A 15,801-nucleotide genomic window follows, 5' to 3' on the forward strand; every position below is an offset into this window, starting at 1 on the left:
TAGGATTTTGCAGGCATTTAAATGATATATAGTAAACCATACAGCCAAGAAATTGAGAATGCAGTTTTGAGAGGCCGTGTTATTATTATTTTTGTTTTGACAGGTAGAGTGGACAGTGAGAGAGAGAGAGAGAGAGAGAAAGGTCTTCCTTTGCCATTGGTTCACCTCCCAATGGCTGCTGCGGCCGGCGCACCACGCTGATCCAAAGGCAGGAGCCAGGTGCTTCCTCCTGGTCTCCCATGCAGGTGCAGGGCCCAAGCACTTGGGCCATCCTCCACTGCACTCCTGGGCAATAGCAGAGAAGAGCAGAGAAGAGGGGCAACTGGGACAGAATCCGGCGCCCCGACTGGGACTAGAACCTGGTGTGCCGGCGCCGCAAGGCAGAGGATTAGCCTATTGAGCTGCGGCACCAGCCGAGAGGCCGTGTTATTTTTTATAACCAACACTAAAAAGCATGGCTCTATAAGGTTTTTGAACAACAAAAAAAAAAAAGTGTGTATACATTTGGTAGATATTTATTTATAAACAAAATAATATTATCTGTAACAGGTATCATGGGATAAATGTTTGGCAAAGCAGTAAAGATGCTGCTTGTGATATCTGCATCTCATATTGGGTTGCCTAGTTGAAATCCTGGCTCTGCACTTCTAGTCGAGCTCCTTGATTCCAGCCTGTGCACCCCAAGAGTCAACAGATGATGATTTGAATACTTGAGTCCCTGCCATCTGGATTGAGTAGCGGGCTCCTGTTTTCAGCTTGCCCCATGCTAGCTGTTGTGGGCATTTGGATAATAACCCAGCAAATGGGAGATCTGTCTGTTTCACTCTTCTCTGGTTCTCATATTCTCTCTCTGTCTCTCCCTCATGTTTCAAATAATAAGCAATTAAATAAATATTTAAAAATTTAAAATATTGCTGGTGCCATGGCGTAGTAGGTTAATCCTCCGCCTGCAGTGCCGGCATCCCATATGGGTGCCGGTTCTAGTCCTGGCTGCTCCACTTCCAATCCAGCTCTCTGCTATGGCCTGGGAGAGCAGTAGAAGATGGCCCAAGTCTTTAGGCCCCTGCACCCACGAGGGAGACCAGGAAGAAGCACCTGGCTCCTGGCTTTGGATCGGCGCAGTTCTGGCTGATGCAGCCATTTGGAGAGTGTACCAACAGAAGGAAGATCTTTGTCTCTCCCTCTCACTGTCTGTAACTCTACCTCTCAAATAAATAAATAAAATCTTTTAAAAAATTTAAAATATTGTATCAACAGAATTACCTTTTTTTATATAGAGATGAATATTTTGTTGTGAAATATATATGCTTAAATACATGTTAGCAAAGCCCCCATGAGCTGATGGCAGTAATAATATTATATTTTGTAAGTGCAAATATAATTTACAAGTATAAACATTAGAGTTTTGTATTTAAAAGTTATTAATAGATATTATGAATTTTAGAAGAATTGTTTCTGGCTATCTAGTCATTTCAAAAGTTAGAAGATCCTTTAAATATACTTCATTTAGAGCCTCCTATAATACAAAAAGTAAAAACTCAAGTGCACATTTATTTTTGCATTTATTCTCCAATTCACATTATCCCTATGCCAACATAATTTAGATGGTATTTTTCATCGTCTTGTATTGAATATCTTAGTATAGAATTTTGATGAAAAAAGAAGACAGTGAGGAACAGTTAGGGAAATGTCAACAGTGACTACTAAAAGAACTTCTGCAACTCCCAAAAGTGAGCCCTCAGCAGAAAGGACGCTGCAGTTAAAATTTTGAGTCCAAATTCAGAATATGGGTAAAGAAGGAAAACAAAACAAATGTATTTATTAGGCTGTTTAGAAAAGTTCCTTTGTGTGTTATCCTAAGTGATTAAATTAGTCATCTTTGTGTGTGTGTGTGTGTGTGTGCTTTTGTACTAATGATCATATAAACAACTCTTCAAGCAATGTGAGTATTCAGTCCCTTTTGTTATACAGAAAACTTGCCACCTAACTCAAATATCAGTACAGTTTCATAGCATGCTTGCTCAAGGAATGGCAGAGCCCACCAGGTGCACCTGGAATCCAGCCTGGCTGCAGTCCAGTCACGAGCATTTCCCACCCCAGTTGTACTGTTTGTCTTAGAGCTCTGGAAACGTGATTCTGTCTGGAGTGTCTCACACTTCAGAATGGTTAGTTGAAGCAGAACAGGTACAGTACAGTTAGTGTCTTCTCTGGAAGTTTATTTGCTGGTGTTAAAACCACTGAATTCAAAGGCTTTAAGTTAGAAATGATTCTGTTGCCTATTTAAGGGAAAAAAATGTCAGTTTCCTTTGCATTGATAGCTAAGTGCATTTTCTGTACTATTAGATCATCTGGTAACACAATTATTTATGGATTTAAAAACACTGTGATGCCAGATTATCTCTGAATAAGTTGATAGATACTATTCTTATTCTTACAGTGAGACTCCTTTTTTCCATTAGTACATTTCAAATGTAGCCTTCATTATGATATGTTTTAAAAATGATATAACTTAGATGTCTTGTGATTATCTATCATGAAGTTTAAAAAATGTAGAGACTATAAAACTATTAGTAACAATAATATATTAATATATACTATGAACTGGATATACAAGAGGCTTCAAAAGTTCATGAAAATTTCACCTTATCTTTGAATTACATTTTCAGCAAACTTTTTGAAGCCCCCTAGTTGTAGATTAGCTGAACTTCAGGTTCTCTTTAGATAATTAACTGGAAACTTGGTGCCCTTCCACAGGTCCCTTGTGAGAACAGTAACTATGGAGAAATTCCTAAGGGAATTCCACCATTTCCTATAGAGTGCAGGTTCTCCTGGTGTGACCAAACTGAACATGAAGGAGCATACACTTGATGATATGAAGCTGAGCTCAGCAGAACTGTTTGTACTGAATTGCCAGGGCCAAGATAAGGCCGAGGCAAGAGCAGGAAAAAATTCAAGGAGGTACCTGCTCTGATCGTGGATTAAGACATATAACTGGAAATAATATGAAAGCAAATATACAGGTGTAGTAAGCAGGATCACTTTTTAATTAAATCTAGTGGCTCACTGATTTGAACCCAAATATATTACATCATGTGGGAGTACAGTGTCCTCAAAAGGCTGACCAGATGACGTTAAATGCAAAGTAATGATGGTTCTTTTTTTATTCATTACTTTATTGTTTCAAAACCCAAGTCCAAATCCAATAAAACTAGCCTCATTACTTGCACCTTTCACCCACAAAGAATAATTAGTTATTTGGAGCAGCATATGGTGAAAGCAGTAAGACCACCACTTAGGATACTCACATCCCATATCAGAGTGCCTGGATTTGAGCTCTGGCTCTACTTCTACCTCCAGTTACTTGCTGATGCTCTCCCTGAGAGGCAGTGGTGATGACTCTAATAATTTCTTTTAAGATTTATTTTATTTATTTGAAAGGCAGAGTTGCAGAATGAGGTAGAGACAGAGAGAGAGGTCTTCCATCCGATGGTTCACTCCCCAGATAGCCACAACGGATGGAGCTGCGCTGATCCGAAGCCAGGAACCAGGAGCCAGGAGCTTCTTCCTGACTTCCCACGTGGGTGCAGGGGCCCAAGCACTTGGGCCATCTTCTACTGCTTTCCCAGGCCGTAGCAGAGAGCTGGATCAGAAGAGAAGCAACTAGGACTAGAACTGGCACCCATATGGGATGCTGGCACTTCAGGTCAGGGCTTTAACCTGCAGCACCACAGTGCTGGCCCCATGACTCTAGTAATTGTTTTCCTGCTATCCATGCCACATCTGGACTGAGTTCCTCGCTCCTGGCTTCAGCCTGGCTAAGCCCCGATTGTCTTAGGCATTTTGGGAGTGAACCAAAGGATGGGAGATTTTTCCACCTCTTCTTGTCTGTCTCTCTGATTTTCAAATAATAAACATACAGTTTTAAAAATACTTACTTATAGAGGGGATTATGAAAGCAGGGGGAAGATTTTATATTGGTAATTTCTTGTCATGTTTTCTTCCCCACCCCAAAATCATTGAATAAGACTATCCTCTTGTTTTGTTTCATTCTTTAACTCCATTGTTGTTGTTCATCATCATCAATTTACGCGTTCTGTTTTCTTCCTTCTGCTCTCTATAGTCCAGTCTCATCTAAGCAAACTTTTTGTCCTTGTGGTGTCTTTGTTGGTGAACTTACCTATTTGTGGCATTTAGGATGACAGATTCCTGAAGTGTCTTAATATGACCAGATTAATTAGAAACGAGTGAAATTTCAAGATAATAGTAAAAATACATATATGCTTCTAAGTGGGAATCCAAGGTCATTTTTAATCTATAATAACATATAAAATGCCTAACTGGTCGCTAAACCAAAAATAGCATTGAGTGCCATGGCTCTGGAATTTGATCATGAACCTGGTTACTGCACATTTGATGTTAGTTTTCCTTGACTGGGAAAGTAATGTAGTACCAAGTGTTGCCAGAGGAAAATTTTTATGCAAGGGAAAGCATTACAAGGAGCAGAGAATGTTCTGCTCTTAGGAGCAAATATGCATTTAATTGTCTTTGGTTCTTTGAGAAGAGATTAGAAGTTGAGAAGGGAAACAAAACTGCAAAGGAGAGTCCTTCTGCAAAATGTTTGCCTGAGACAGTAGGAAAGTTGTGTCCTACATGTTTCTTACCTGTTTCTTACATGTTTCATGAGAAGAGATCTGTGGTATAAAGAGATTTAAGTTGAGGAATAATTTCCCAATGAACCCTAAGGGAAATTTTTTTTTAGTGTAGATATTCTTTTTCATCATTAAGATAGAAAAGCATAAAGAAATGGCGACTTTATAGGGCACATACTTCAGATATCTCTGTGCATATTATTATCTCCTATGTATAAATTTTTCGTTTGGATATTTGGAAGGAACTGACAGTCAAGTCAGTCAAACTGACTTATTAGCTATCCTTTTATAAAATTAATTTGGAGAAGGTTACTCCACATAGGCCATTGTTAATAATTTTTAAACCTTCAGTTTATGTTTCTAGACTTGCTGCATGCATTGTGTTATCTCTTTTTTCTTTTTGACAGGCAGAGTTAGTGAGAGAGAGAGAGAGACAGAGAGAAAGGTCTTCCTTTTTCTGTTGGTTCACCCCCCGAGTGGCCGCTACCGTCAGTGTGCGGCCAGCGCGCTGCGCTGATCCGAAGCCAGGAGCTAGGTGCTTCCTCCTGGTCTCCCATGTGAGTGCAGGGCCAAGGACCTGGGCCATCCTCCACTGTACTCCCGGGCCAGAGCAGAGAGCTGGACTGGAAGAGGGGCAACTGGGACAGAATCCGGTGCCCCAACCGGGACTAGAACCCGGGGTGCCGGCACCGCAGGTGGAGGATTAGCCTAGTGAGCTGCGGTGCTGGCCATATTGTGTTATCTCTTGACAGTTGATAGTGATATGTACTTTGAGGCAGTAGAATGCAGATATGTGAGCCAAAGTGAGAGTTGGTGAGGAGGATACAGGTGGATTATAAAGGTAGAAGTACAAGGATTCATTCAGTAATTGCAGGTAAAGGTTGAAATAGGATTTGTCTAGTAATTCTTCACTGAATAGGATACGTGAGAAAAACATGTTTGTGAAATTGTAAGAGTTTGATTTTACACGTTTTCATTCAGAAATGACACCTCCATCTGAATGTATGAAACATTTCTTTTTTGCAGTCCATGTCTCTAGTATTACAGTCCTCTTTTTATATTTGATCTACTTATGTCTGCTGTCTCCAATGGACTTCAAGCATTATATAATATAGATGGTTGGATATTCCTCCTTACATCCTGATGCTGTGCAGGGAACCTGTGACACAGTGGCATTCAGTGTGTTTGATGAGTTTATGAGCAACCATGTGAATTTTAAATCCATGAAGAGTTAAAGATATCTTGTGGGCATTGGGAATGCTGTTCTTGAACTCAGGAGGTCAACATTGGAAATGCAGATTAAGATGTCACTTATTTAATGAACATATATAGTACTAGGTGCCAGGTACTATTGTAATTGCTTTATACATTAATCATTTAAACCTTATAAGCTAATCATCATGCAGTGGATGTACAGTTATTCTGTTTTCAGATGAGAAAACGAAGGAAGAGAGAGTCAGCAATTTGCCCAGCAATTTGTAAGAGGCATGGCTGGAATTACATCTAGCAGACTGTGCTGAAAACCACCATGCCAGGCTGCTATACCCCTAGTTTTTTTTTTTTTTTTTTTAAAAGATAACTGTTTTTCTCCAAATACCTACTGTGTGCCAGTTACTGTGCTATAGTGCTTTGCATGGGCTACCAGTGATCCTTACAACAACCTTAAGAACAAATATGTTTCTATTTTATAGATAAACTCAGGAGTTCTTTCTCAGTAAAGGTCAAGCATATGAAACAAATCTTTCTTTTTTCAGCTTATTCTACCAGATTCCATGAAAGTATTCCCAGTGTACATGAACTGTTTATTAAAAAACTGTGTGCTGCTCAGCAGACCAGAGATCTCCACAGATGAGCGGGCATACCAGAGACAGCTGGTCATGACAATGGGCGTGGCGGACTCCCAGCTTTTCTTCTACCCACAACTCCTGCCCATAGTAAGCCTGCTGCGGGGGTGCACTTCTACAGGAGCCTGGAGGGAATTGCAATGTATACTTTAACATATGAGTTTCTTAAGAAACTCAAAGTCACAAAAGTTTCCAAAATGTGTTGCATGGGATTTAGCACACAGGTTCTTTTGAGAGAGTTTTATTTGTGCATCAGCGTGTGCTCAGCATGGTGCCATGGTGGTGTGTGTTTGGAGGTGGTAGGAGGTTGAGGACTTCCTGCTTCACTGAATTGTTTGGTAACTGCTTCGCTTTCCTCATTCCCAAATTGGTAATCTTCAGTTGAATAGGTTTACTGAGAAGTCAGGCAGCCAGTTGGGGCAAGCTAAGCTTTAGTTGTTAAAGAAATCTACTTTGTACTCAGAATAAAGGCAACTTATGAATGGGTGTATGAGATCTGATTGCACATAAGTCTATTGTTTCGGTAAAGATATTATTTATTTTATTTATTTGAATGACAGAGTGACAGAGAAGTAGAGAATACACAACCCAAGCCCCACAAGTCTGTGTATATATATATATATATATATATATATATATATATATATATATAAATGGCTAGTATTCATCGTATGTAATCAGAATGGCTGTGATTAGCATTGCCAAATGCAGTTGGGGGTTTACAAGTGAGCACATATTTGAAGACCCCTACACTCCCCTGCTTTAGCCCTTAGAGAATTTCTATGACAAAGTGTTCTGCTATTTTTTTTTTTAACATTTATTTATGTATTTGAAAGGCAAAGTTAGAGAAAGAGAGATAAATAGCTGATAGGGGTATCTTCCATTTGGTCGTTTACTCCACAAGTGGCTTCAATGGCCAGGGCTGGGTCAGGCTGAAGCCAGGAGCCAGGAGCCTCTTCCAGAGCTCCCACCATAGGTACAGGGGCCCAAAGACTTGGGCCATTCTCCACCGCTTTCTCAGGCTCATTAGCAGGGAGCTGGATGGGAAGTAAAGCAGCCAGCCAGGACTTGAACCAACATCCATATACAATGCTAGTGTTGCAGGCGATGGCTTTACCAATTACACCAAAACACCGGCCTCTTTGTTTTTTTAAGTCTGTCCTTAATGGCTTGAAAGCTCCTGATCCTGCAGTTAGCCTCCTTTGTGCTGAGACTTAACGGGTTCTAGTGGAGGGAGAGGAGAGGAGCAGGCTGATAGCTGATTTTTAATTCCCAAATTCATACTCACCCTCAGGCTCTTAGTAACAGTGTAATCAGCACTCAGTAGGGTCGGGAATTAAAAGTTACTAATTGGGGCCAACGCTGTGGTGCAGTGGGTTAACGCCTTGGCCTGAAGCGTCGGCATCCCACATGGATGCCGATTCGAGACCTGGCTGCTCCATTTCTGATCCAGCTCTCTGCTATGGCCTGGGAAAACAGTAGAAGATGGCCCAAGTCCTTGGGCCCCTGCACGCATGTAGGAGACCCAGAAGAAGCTCCTGGCTCCTGGCTTCAGATCGGCACAGCTCCAGCCGTTGCGGCCAACTGGGGAGTGAACCATTGGATGGAAGACCTCTCTCTCTCTGTTTCTCCCCTCTGTGTAATTCTGACTTTCAAATAAATAAATAAATAAATAAATCTTTAAAAAAGTTACTACTTCAGTCAGTAAGAAGGTTAGCTGCAAATTATTATTAATGATTTATTTTCAGATAAAATTGGATGATCAGTAGTCATCCAGCGAAACCAAAGAAACCAGAACTACAAAGGCAAGGGCATCTCACTACTTTGCTGAAATTCTTTAGCCAAGGTCACCAGTGGCCAGCCTGTTGCTAAATCCCATGAGCACCTGCCCAGAGTGTCTGACAGGGTTGATAACTCCTTGAAAGTCTTTTTTTGATTCTTTTACTTGGTGTCCCGTCATGCTGCTTCCTTCACTTATTCATCCCATTCTCCCTGTTGGAGTGATGGGGAGGTTTCTCCTTTCTGTCCATTCTTGATCACTTGAAAGTCTTATCTGTTCTCATGCTGATATGCCATTTATGCACTTTGCTTCCCACATTCATGTCTCTAGCCACACTTCAGCACTGAACTCCAGATGCCCCCATTGCCTGCACCACCTCTGCTAGGATGTGTCATAGGCATCTTAAACTGAGCCCTTTGTTCACCCTCTGATGCCTACTTCTCCCGAAGTCTTCTCCATCTTCATTCATCACTGCTCCCTCCTGCCTGTTCCCATTGCTCAAAGTCTTGTAGTCACCCTGACAGCTTTCCTTTTCTCACCTCCCACGGCTCACCTGTCAGTGCATGTCGCAGCTCTCCAGAGTTTGACAACTTCTCACGCCCTCATCTGTCCCACCCAGCTCCAAACATGATCATTTCTCCTATGAACTGTGGCTACTAGGCTCCCTGCTTCCACCACCACATCTCCTTCTGTCTGTTTTCAGCACAGAAGTGAAGGTGATGCTGTGAAGGTAACTGTCAGCTCATGTCTCTCATCTTCCTCTTGCGAGTGTTGTCGGTTCTACCTATGCCTCCCTTCTGTCTTAATGTTCTGTTACTCTCCCTTACTCATTCTACTCCAGCCACACTGGTCACCAGTCCTGAGATGTTTCAGATAGGCCTTTGCTTCAGGACCTTTGCCTTAGCTTTTCCTTCCATATGGAATGCTCTTCCCCAGAGAGCTCCTTCCCTTACCTCAAGTTTACTCCAAAGTGACCTAGTAAACCTTCCTGGTACAGTTAGAACTGAAATATCACATCCCTACCCTGATACATTCTATTCCATTTTCCTGCTTCTAATCATAGCTCTTGATACCATCTACAATTCTATACGTTTTAGTTACTTACATTGTCTCCTCTTCTCCAAAAGTCATTAGCTTTGCAAGGCAAAGATTATTGTCTATTGACTAGAACAATGTCTGACACACTGTAGACACTCATTAATATGCATTGGAATGAATGGGGTGGGGGAATGAGGGAAGAGAAAGGAACATAAAAGACAGAGAGAGGTGTGTTGTGGGGTGTGCTTCAGGGGGGAATAGAGGGAGTGGAAAGAAAGGGGAGGAAAGTAGTGTCTAATCCTGTTGTCTTTGCCTGCACAGCATACATTAGATGTGAAGAGCACAGAGCTGCCTGCTGCTGTTCGTTGCTCTGAGTCCCGTCTTTCAGAAGAAGGAATCTTCCTCCTGGCTAATGGTCTCAACATGTTCTTATGGCTGGGAGTAAGTAGCCCACCAGAACTGATCCAGGGAATATTTAATGTGCCATCTTTTGCACACATCAACACAGACACGGTAAGTATTTTTGTGGTGATATGCCAAATATAAATTCTGAAATACTCTTTATATGTAACCATATTTGACAAAGGAAAAACAGCAGAGTCAACAGTTCTATATAAGAATGAGAGGATTTCTTGTTTTGATGAATGGCATTTAACTGGTGTAAAGGGATCTGTATAGTGTTACTCAAACAACCAAAATATATCACTTTAAAATATATTTACTGCATGTCAATCATTGTGCACAAAAGGCTTTATACCATTTATACCATTACATCTTCATGGGATTGGCCCACAGACATACTGTGCAGAAAGATAGACCTGTTGTGTCATTTTAGTGATGCACATGTGTCAGATCCTAGAGGAGGATTTTTATTTTCAAAAGTTAGAGGTAATTATTTCATTGATAGGAATGTGCACCATAAAAATGAGTAACTGTTAGTGCTTATTTCTACGTTTTTGGTTCTCAGGTAAATAAATTAAGGCAGTAATCAACTCTGTGTGTGTGTGTGTGTATAATTTATTTATTTGTGAGAGAGAGAGAGAGAGATCTTCCATCTGCTGGGTCACTCCCAGGTAGCCACAACAGCCAGGGCTGGGCCAGGCTGAAACCAGGAGCCAGGAGCTTCTTCCAGGTCTCTCATGTGGGTGGCAGGAGTCCAAGCACTTAGGCCATCTTCTACTGCTTTTCCCATGCCATTAGCAGGGAACTGGATGGGAAGAGGAGCAGCTGGGACACAAATCGGTGCTCATATGGGATGCCAGCATCAACGGCAGAGGCTTCACCTGCTATGCCACAACACTGGCCCCCAGGATATGGTTTTAGAAGGGTGTTTTTAACATTCTAATCTCATCTAAATTGTACTGAAATTTTAACTTCATTAAATTTAGACATTACTGCCTGAAGTGGGAAGCCCATATTCTCAACAACTCAAAATGATAATGAATATTATTCAACAAAAGAAGCCATATTCAATGAAGGTAAAAAATCTCATTTGAGTGCTTTTTATTTCTTTGTAGACTTTTTAAATACATGATCTATATTTTCATGATATTTTCTGATAGAAAACTGACACTGACCTCTTAGGTATATCTTCTTACTTACCAGTCACAAAACTACAAAAATAGTTATTACCATGAGTTAAAACATGGGGTAGCTTACTAAGTAATTTAGTAATCATGAAGATATTGATAGTTTAGTAGCAATTAATATTATTAAAAGGCTTTGAAATGACTTCTCCTTCAGTGCCTAAAGTAATTATGGATATATTGACAACATTTGTGAAATTTGATTTTTATGATGTTTGATTTAATGATAAATGGTAAGGTGTATTACTTTAGTCCTTACAAGCCCTGCTAGCTATTTATGAGTTTATGTAAAATAATTTAAAGCATCTGGAACCCAAGAAAATTTTCTGTTGTGAAGTGCCAGCTACTTACCTGTCTTCTTTCCAAAGTTCAATGTCAGGGCCTCCTGGGATTGCAATATATAGATGATGATGTTCTGGCTAACATCACTTAAGGCAGAGACATGAAACACTAACCTGGAGGCAGGCCTGTGATGGTGAGGGAGTTATAAGACTGGTTTCCTCTTGAAACATAAAAGTGATGTGAATCTAAACCTACATTCTTAACCATGAAAATCACTCATTAAAAAAATATCAAGTTGAACCATCAGCTGAACCAGTGAACAACTATATAGCTTCTAGCAGAAGTCTGGGGAAATGCTAAATTTCCAGAACTGTTTTCACAGAGAGCATCTATTTGGGTTTGGTCTTAGGCAGGACTTAGAGATGGCAGAGTAGGATGAAACCAAGCACATACTTCCCACAACACTCCCTGAACAACCTGAAGGTACATAATGAAATCTTAGGATCTCATGAAGCACAAATAGAAGATTCTGGTACTTAAAATATGCAGAATTAGTGATCACCTTCATTCCAGCTTCCACAAATGCCCTACATCTGGTCCCATATATATAGAAGAGGCATGGCGGCTATGGTGGAGGACACCTATGTGTTTAGTAGCTCTTCCTTCAAGGAAATAATATGACTTTTCTCTCCTTTGCTTTCTCTACATGCTCTAACAACTCCTTTATCAAGGTCCTGTCACCTTTGCTTAAAAAAAAAAAAAGCTTGGGAATAAACTTTGAATGTTGATAAGATTTAAGCAGCTATGTGATAAAATAATTTAACATGAAATTTCCTGATTACCACCTGCAAATTTTATGTTATTTATAACATTTCTTTGACTTGTAAGCCAAGGTTCTGTTTCTTTAAAGAATCTGAAATATAAAAAAAAAAAGAATCTAAAATATCTAAAATCTACAGATGTCAGTGCTAACTGGAATCTAGGAGACATCTGATCCAACACTAGACTTTCAGTCTTACCACCTACATTCGACAGGTGTGCAAGTGAGACTCAAAGGAGCCCCATGATGTGGTCAGTGTCTCACAGCCGGGTCACTGCAGACAGAGGGCCAACACCAGCTGTGCACTGAGTGTCTTATCTTCTTCTCTGATGTTTGAAAATCAACCACACAAAGAAAATGAAATTGTACTTTTAAAGAGTCAATGCTGAATAGGAGATAAAGTTTGAAATAGAAAGATGGAGAATAACAAATAAAATCTGGAAGACACTGCTGCCTTCCAGGTTATGCTAACTCTTCTAGAAATTTTCCCTCTGGTTATGCTAACTTTTCCAGAGGATCACCTTCTTAAACCTCATTGTCTACCCATTCTTACATTTGCCAGGGAATGTGCAAAGATTTCTACCGCAGTGTGTTCCGAGATGACAACTATCAAATGCTGTTCTGGTGAATTCTAGTCTTGCCCTGCTCACTCACTGTTTTCCATACTCCAAAGTTTTTTTTTTTCTTCCTGATCTCCCATCCCTTAATATTATCTAGATCACTCCCTCCACACTGGCTCTTTTCCATAGTTTCCAAGTTGTTCAAATCTACCTTCACTGATGCTGTAGCTTTTCCAAGACTTAGCTCCCCTTTCCTTTCATTCATTCTACATGTATTTATTGAGTACTGTGGCCTGTCAAGCATTTTACCACCAGGCTTCTTGAAATAGTTGTTAACTTCTTACTTTTTTTTCTTTAAGTTCTTTTTTTTTAAAAACTTTTATTTAGTAAATATAAATTTCCAAAGGACAGTTTATGGATTACAATGGATTTTCTCCCCCATAACTTCCCTCACACCCGCAATCCTCCCATCTCTCACTCCCTCTCCCATTCCATTCACATCAAGATTCATTTTGAATTATTTTTATATACAGAAGATCAATTTAATATACATTAAGTAAAGATTTCAACAGTTTGCACCCACACATAACCACAAAGTGTAAAATACTGCTTGAGTACTAGTTATAGCATTAATTCACATTGTACAACACATTAAGGACAGAGATCCTACATGAGGAGTGAGTGCACAGTGACTCCTGTTGTTGACTTAACAAATTTACACTCTTGTTTATGGCGTCAGTAATCTCCCTAGGCTCTTGTCATGAGTTGCCAAGGCTATGGAAGCCTTTTGAGTTCGCAGACTTCGATCTTATTTAGACAAGGTCATAGTCAAAGTGGAAGTTCTCGCCTCCTTTCTTTGAAAGGTACCTCCTTCTTTGATGGCCCGTTCTTTCTACTCGGATCTCACTCGTGGAGATCTTTCATTTAGTTTTTTTTTTTTGTCAGAGTGTCTTGTCTTTTCCTGCCTAAAATACTCTCATGGGCTCTTCAGCCAGATCAGAATAACTTAAGGGCTGATTCTGAGGCCAGAGTGCTGTTTAGGACGTCTACCATTCTATGAGTCTTCTGTGTATTCTGCTTTCCATGTTGGATCATTCTCTCCCTATTTAATTCTATCAATTGGTATTAGCAGAAACTGGTCTTGTTTATGTACTCTCTTTGACTTTAGACCTATCAGTGTGATCAATTGTGAACTGAAATTGATCATTTGGACTAGTGAGATGGCATTGGAACATGCCACCTTGATGGGATTGAATTGGAATCCCCTGGTACATTTCTGACTCCACCATCTGGGACAAGTCTGCTTGAGCATGTCCCAAATTGTACATCTCCTCCCTCTCTTATTCCCACTCTTACATTTAACAGAGATCGCTTTTCAGTTAAATTTGAACACTTAAGAATAATTGTGTGTTAATTACAGAGTTCAACCAATAGTATTAAGTAGAACAAAAAAAATACTAAAAGGGATAAAGTATTAAATTGTACATCAACAGTCAGGACAAGGGCTGATTGATCAAGTCACTGTTTCTCATAGTGTCCATTTCACTTTAACAGGTTTCCTTTTTGGTGCTCGGTTAGTTGTCACCTATCAGGGAGAACATATGATATTTCTCCCTCTGGGACTGGCTTATTTCACTCAGCATGATGTGTTCCAGATTCCTCCATTTTGTTGCAAATGACTGGATTTCATTTTTTTTTTACTGCTGTTGAGTACATGTCCCATAATTTTTTTATCCAGTCTACTGTTAATGGGCATTTGGGTTGATTCTAGGTCTTAGCTATTGTGAATTGAGCTGCAATAAACATTAAGGTGCAAACAGCTTTTCTGTTTGCCAATTTAATTTCCTTTGGGTAAATTTCAATGAGTGGGATGGCTGGGTTGTATGGTAGGGTTATGTTCAGGTTTCTGAGGAATCTCCAGACTGACTTCCATAGTGGCTTAACCAGTTTGCATTCCCACCAACAGTGGGTTAGTGTCCCTTTCCCCCCACATCCTCGCCAGCATCTGTTGTTGGTAGATTTCTATATGTAAGCCATTCTGTTCAAGATGAGGTGAAACCTCATTGTGGTTTTGATTTGCATTTCCCTGATTTCTAGTGATTCTGAGCATTTTTTCATGTGTCTGTTGGCCATTTGGATTTCCTCTTTTGAAAAATGTCTATTGAGGACCTTGGTCCATCTCTTTAGTGGGTTGTTTGTTTTGTTGTTGGAGTTTCTTGATCTCTTTGTAGATTTGATCTCTTTATCTGTAGCATAGTTTGCAAATATTTTTTCCCATTCTGTTGGTTGCCTATTCACATTCCTGACTGTTTCTTTTGCAGTACAGAAACTTCTCAATTTGATGCAATCCCAAATGTTAATTTTGGCTTTGACTGCCTGTGCTTCTGGGGTATTTTCCAAGAAGTCTTTGCCAGTACCTATATCTTGCAGGGTTTCTCCAATATTCTCTAATAATTTGATGGTATTGAGTCGTAGATTCAGGTCTTTAATCCATATTGAGTGGATTTTTGTGTAAAGTTAAAAGTAGGGGTCTTGCTTCATGCTTCTGCACATGGAAATCCAGTTTTCCCAGCACCATTTATTGAATAGACTGTTCTCACCCCAGGGATTGGTTTTGGATCCTTGATCAATATAAGTTGGCTGTAGATGTTTGGATTGATTTCTGGTGTTTCTATTCTGTTCCATTGGTCTATTCATCTGTTTCTGTACCAGTACCGTGCTGTTTTGATAACTACTGCCCTGTAGTATGTCCTGAAATCTGGTATTGTGATGCCTCCGGCTTTGTTTTTGTTGTACAAGATTGCTTTGGCTATTCGAGGTCTCCTGTGTCTCCATATGAATTTCATCATCATTTTTTCCAGATCTGAGAAGAATGTCTTTGGTATTTTGATTCGTATTGCATTGAATCTGGAAATTGCTTTTGGGAGAATGGACATTTTGATGATATTGATTCTTCCAATCCATGAGCATGGAAGATTTTTCCGTTTTTTAGTGTCCTCTTCTATTTCTTTCTTTAAGATTTTGTAATTCTCATCGTAGAGAATTTAACAATCCCTGGTTAAGTTTATTCCAAGGTATTTGATTGTTTTTGTAGCTATTGTGAATGGGATTGATCTTAGAAGTTCTTTCTCAGCTGTGGCATTGCCTGTGGATAAAAAGGCTGTTGATTTTTGTGCATTGATTTTTATATCCTGCTACTTTGCCAAACTCTACTAGTCTCTTAGTAGAGTTCTTTGGATTCC

The 15,801-nt window shown here is 39.9% G+C and overlaps 1 protein-coding gene across 1 annotated transcript in view; it reads left to right on the forward strand.

Moving 5' to 3' along the window:
- SEC24D (SEC24 homolog D, COPII coat complex component) overlaps positions 1 to 15,801 on the forward strand; it is a 145,442-nt gene that overhangs the window by 121,044 nt on the left and 8,597 nt on the right. The window contains exons 20-22 of the mRNA XM_062199697.1: positions 6,404 to 6,583; positions 9,633 to 9,824; positions 10,700 to 10,789. Of these exons, the coding sequence (XP_062055681.1) occupies positions 6,404 to 6,583; positions 9,633 to 9,824; positions 10,700 to 10,789 (462 nt within the window). The remainder of the gene's footprint in view (positions 1 to 6,403; positions 6,584 to 9,632; positions 9,825 to 10,699; positions 10,790 to 15,801) is intronic.

The sequence above is a fragment of the Lepus europaeus genome, chromosome 8 (genome assembly GCF_033115175.1).
Source record: "Lepus europaeus isolate LE1 chromosome 8, mLepTim1.pri, whole genome shotgun sequence".
NCBI lineage: Eukaryota > Metazoa > Chordata > Mammalia > Lagomorpha > Leporidae > Lepus > Lepus europaeus.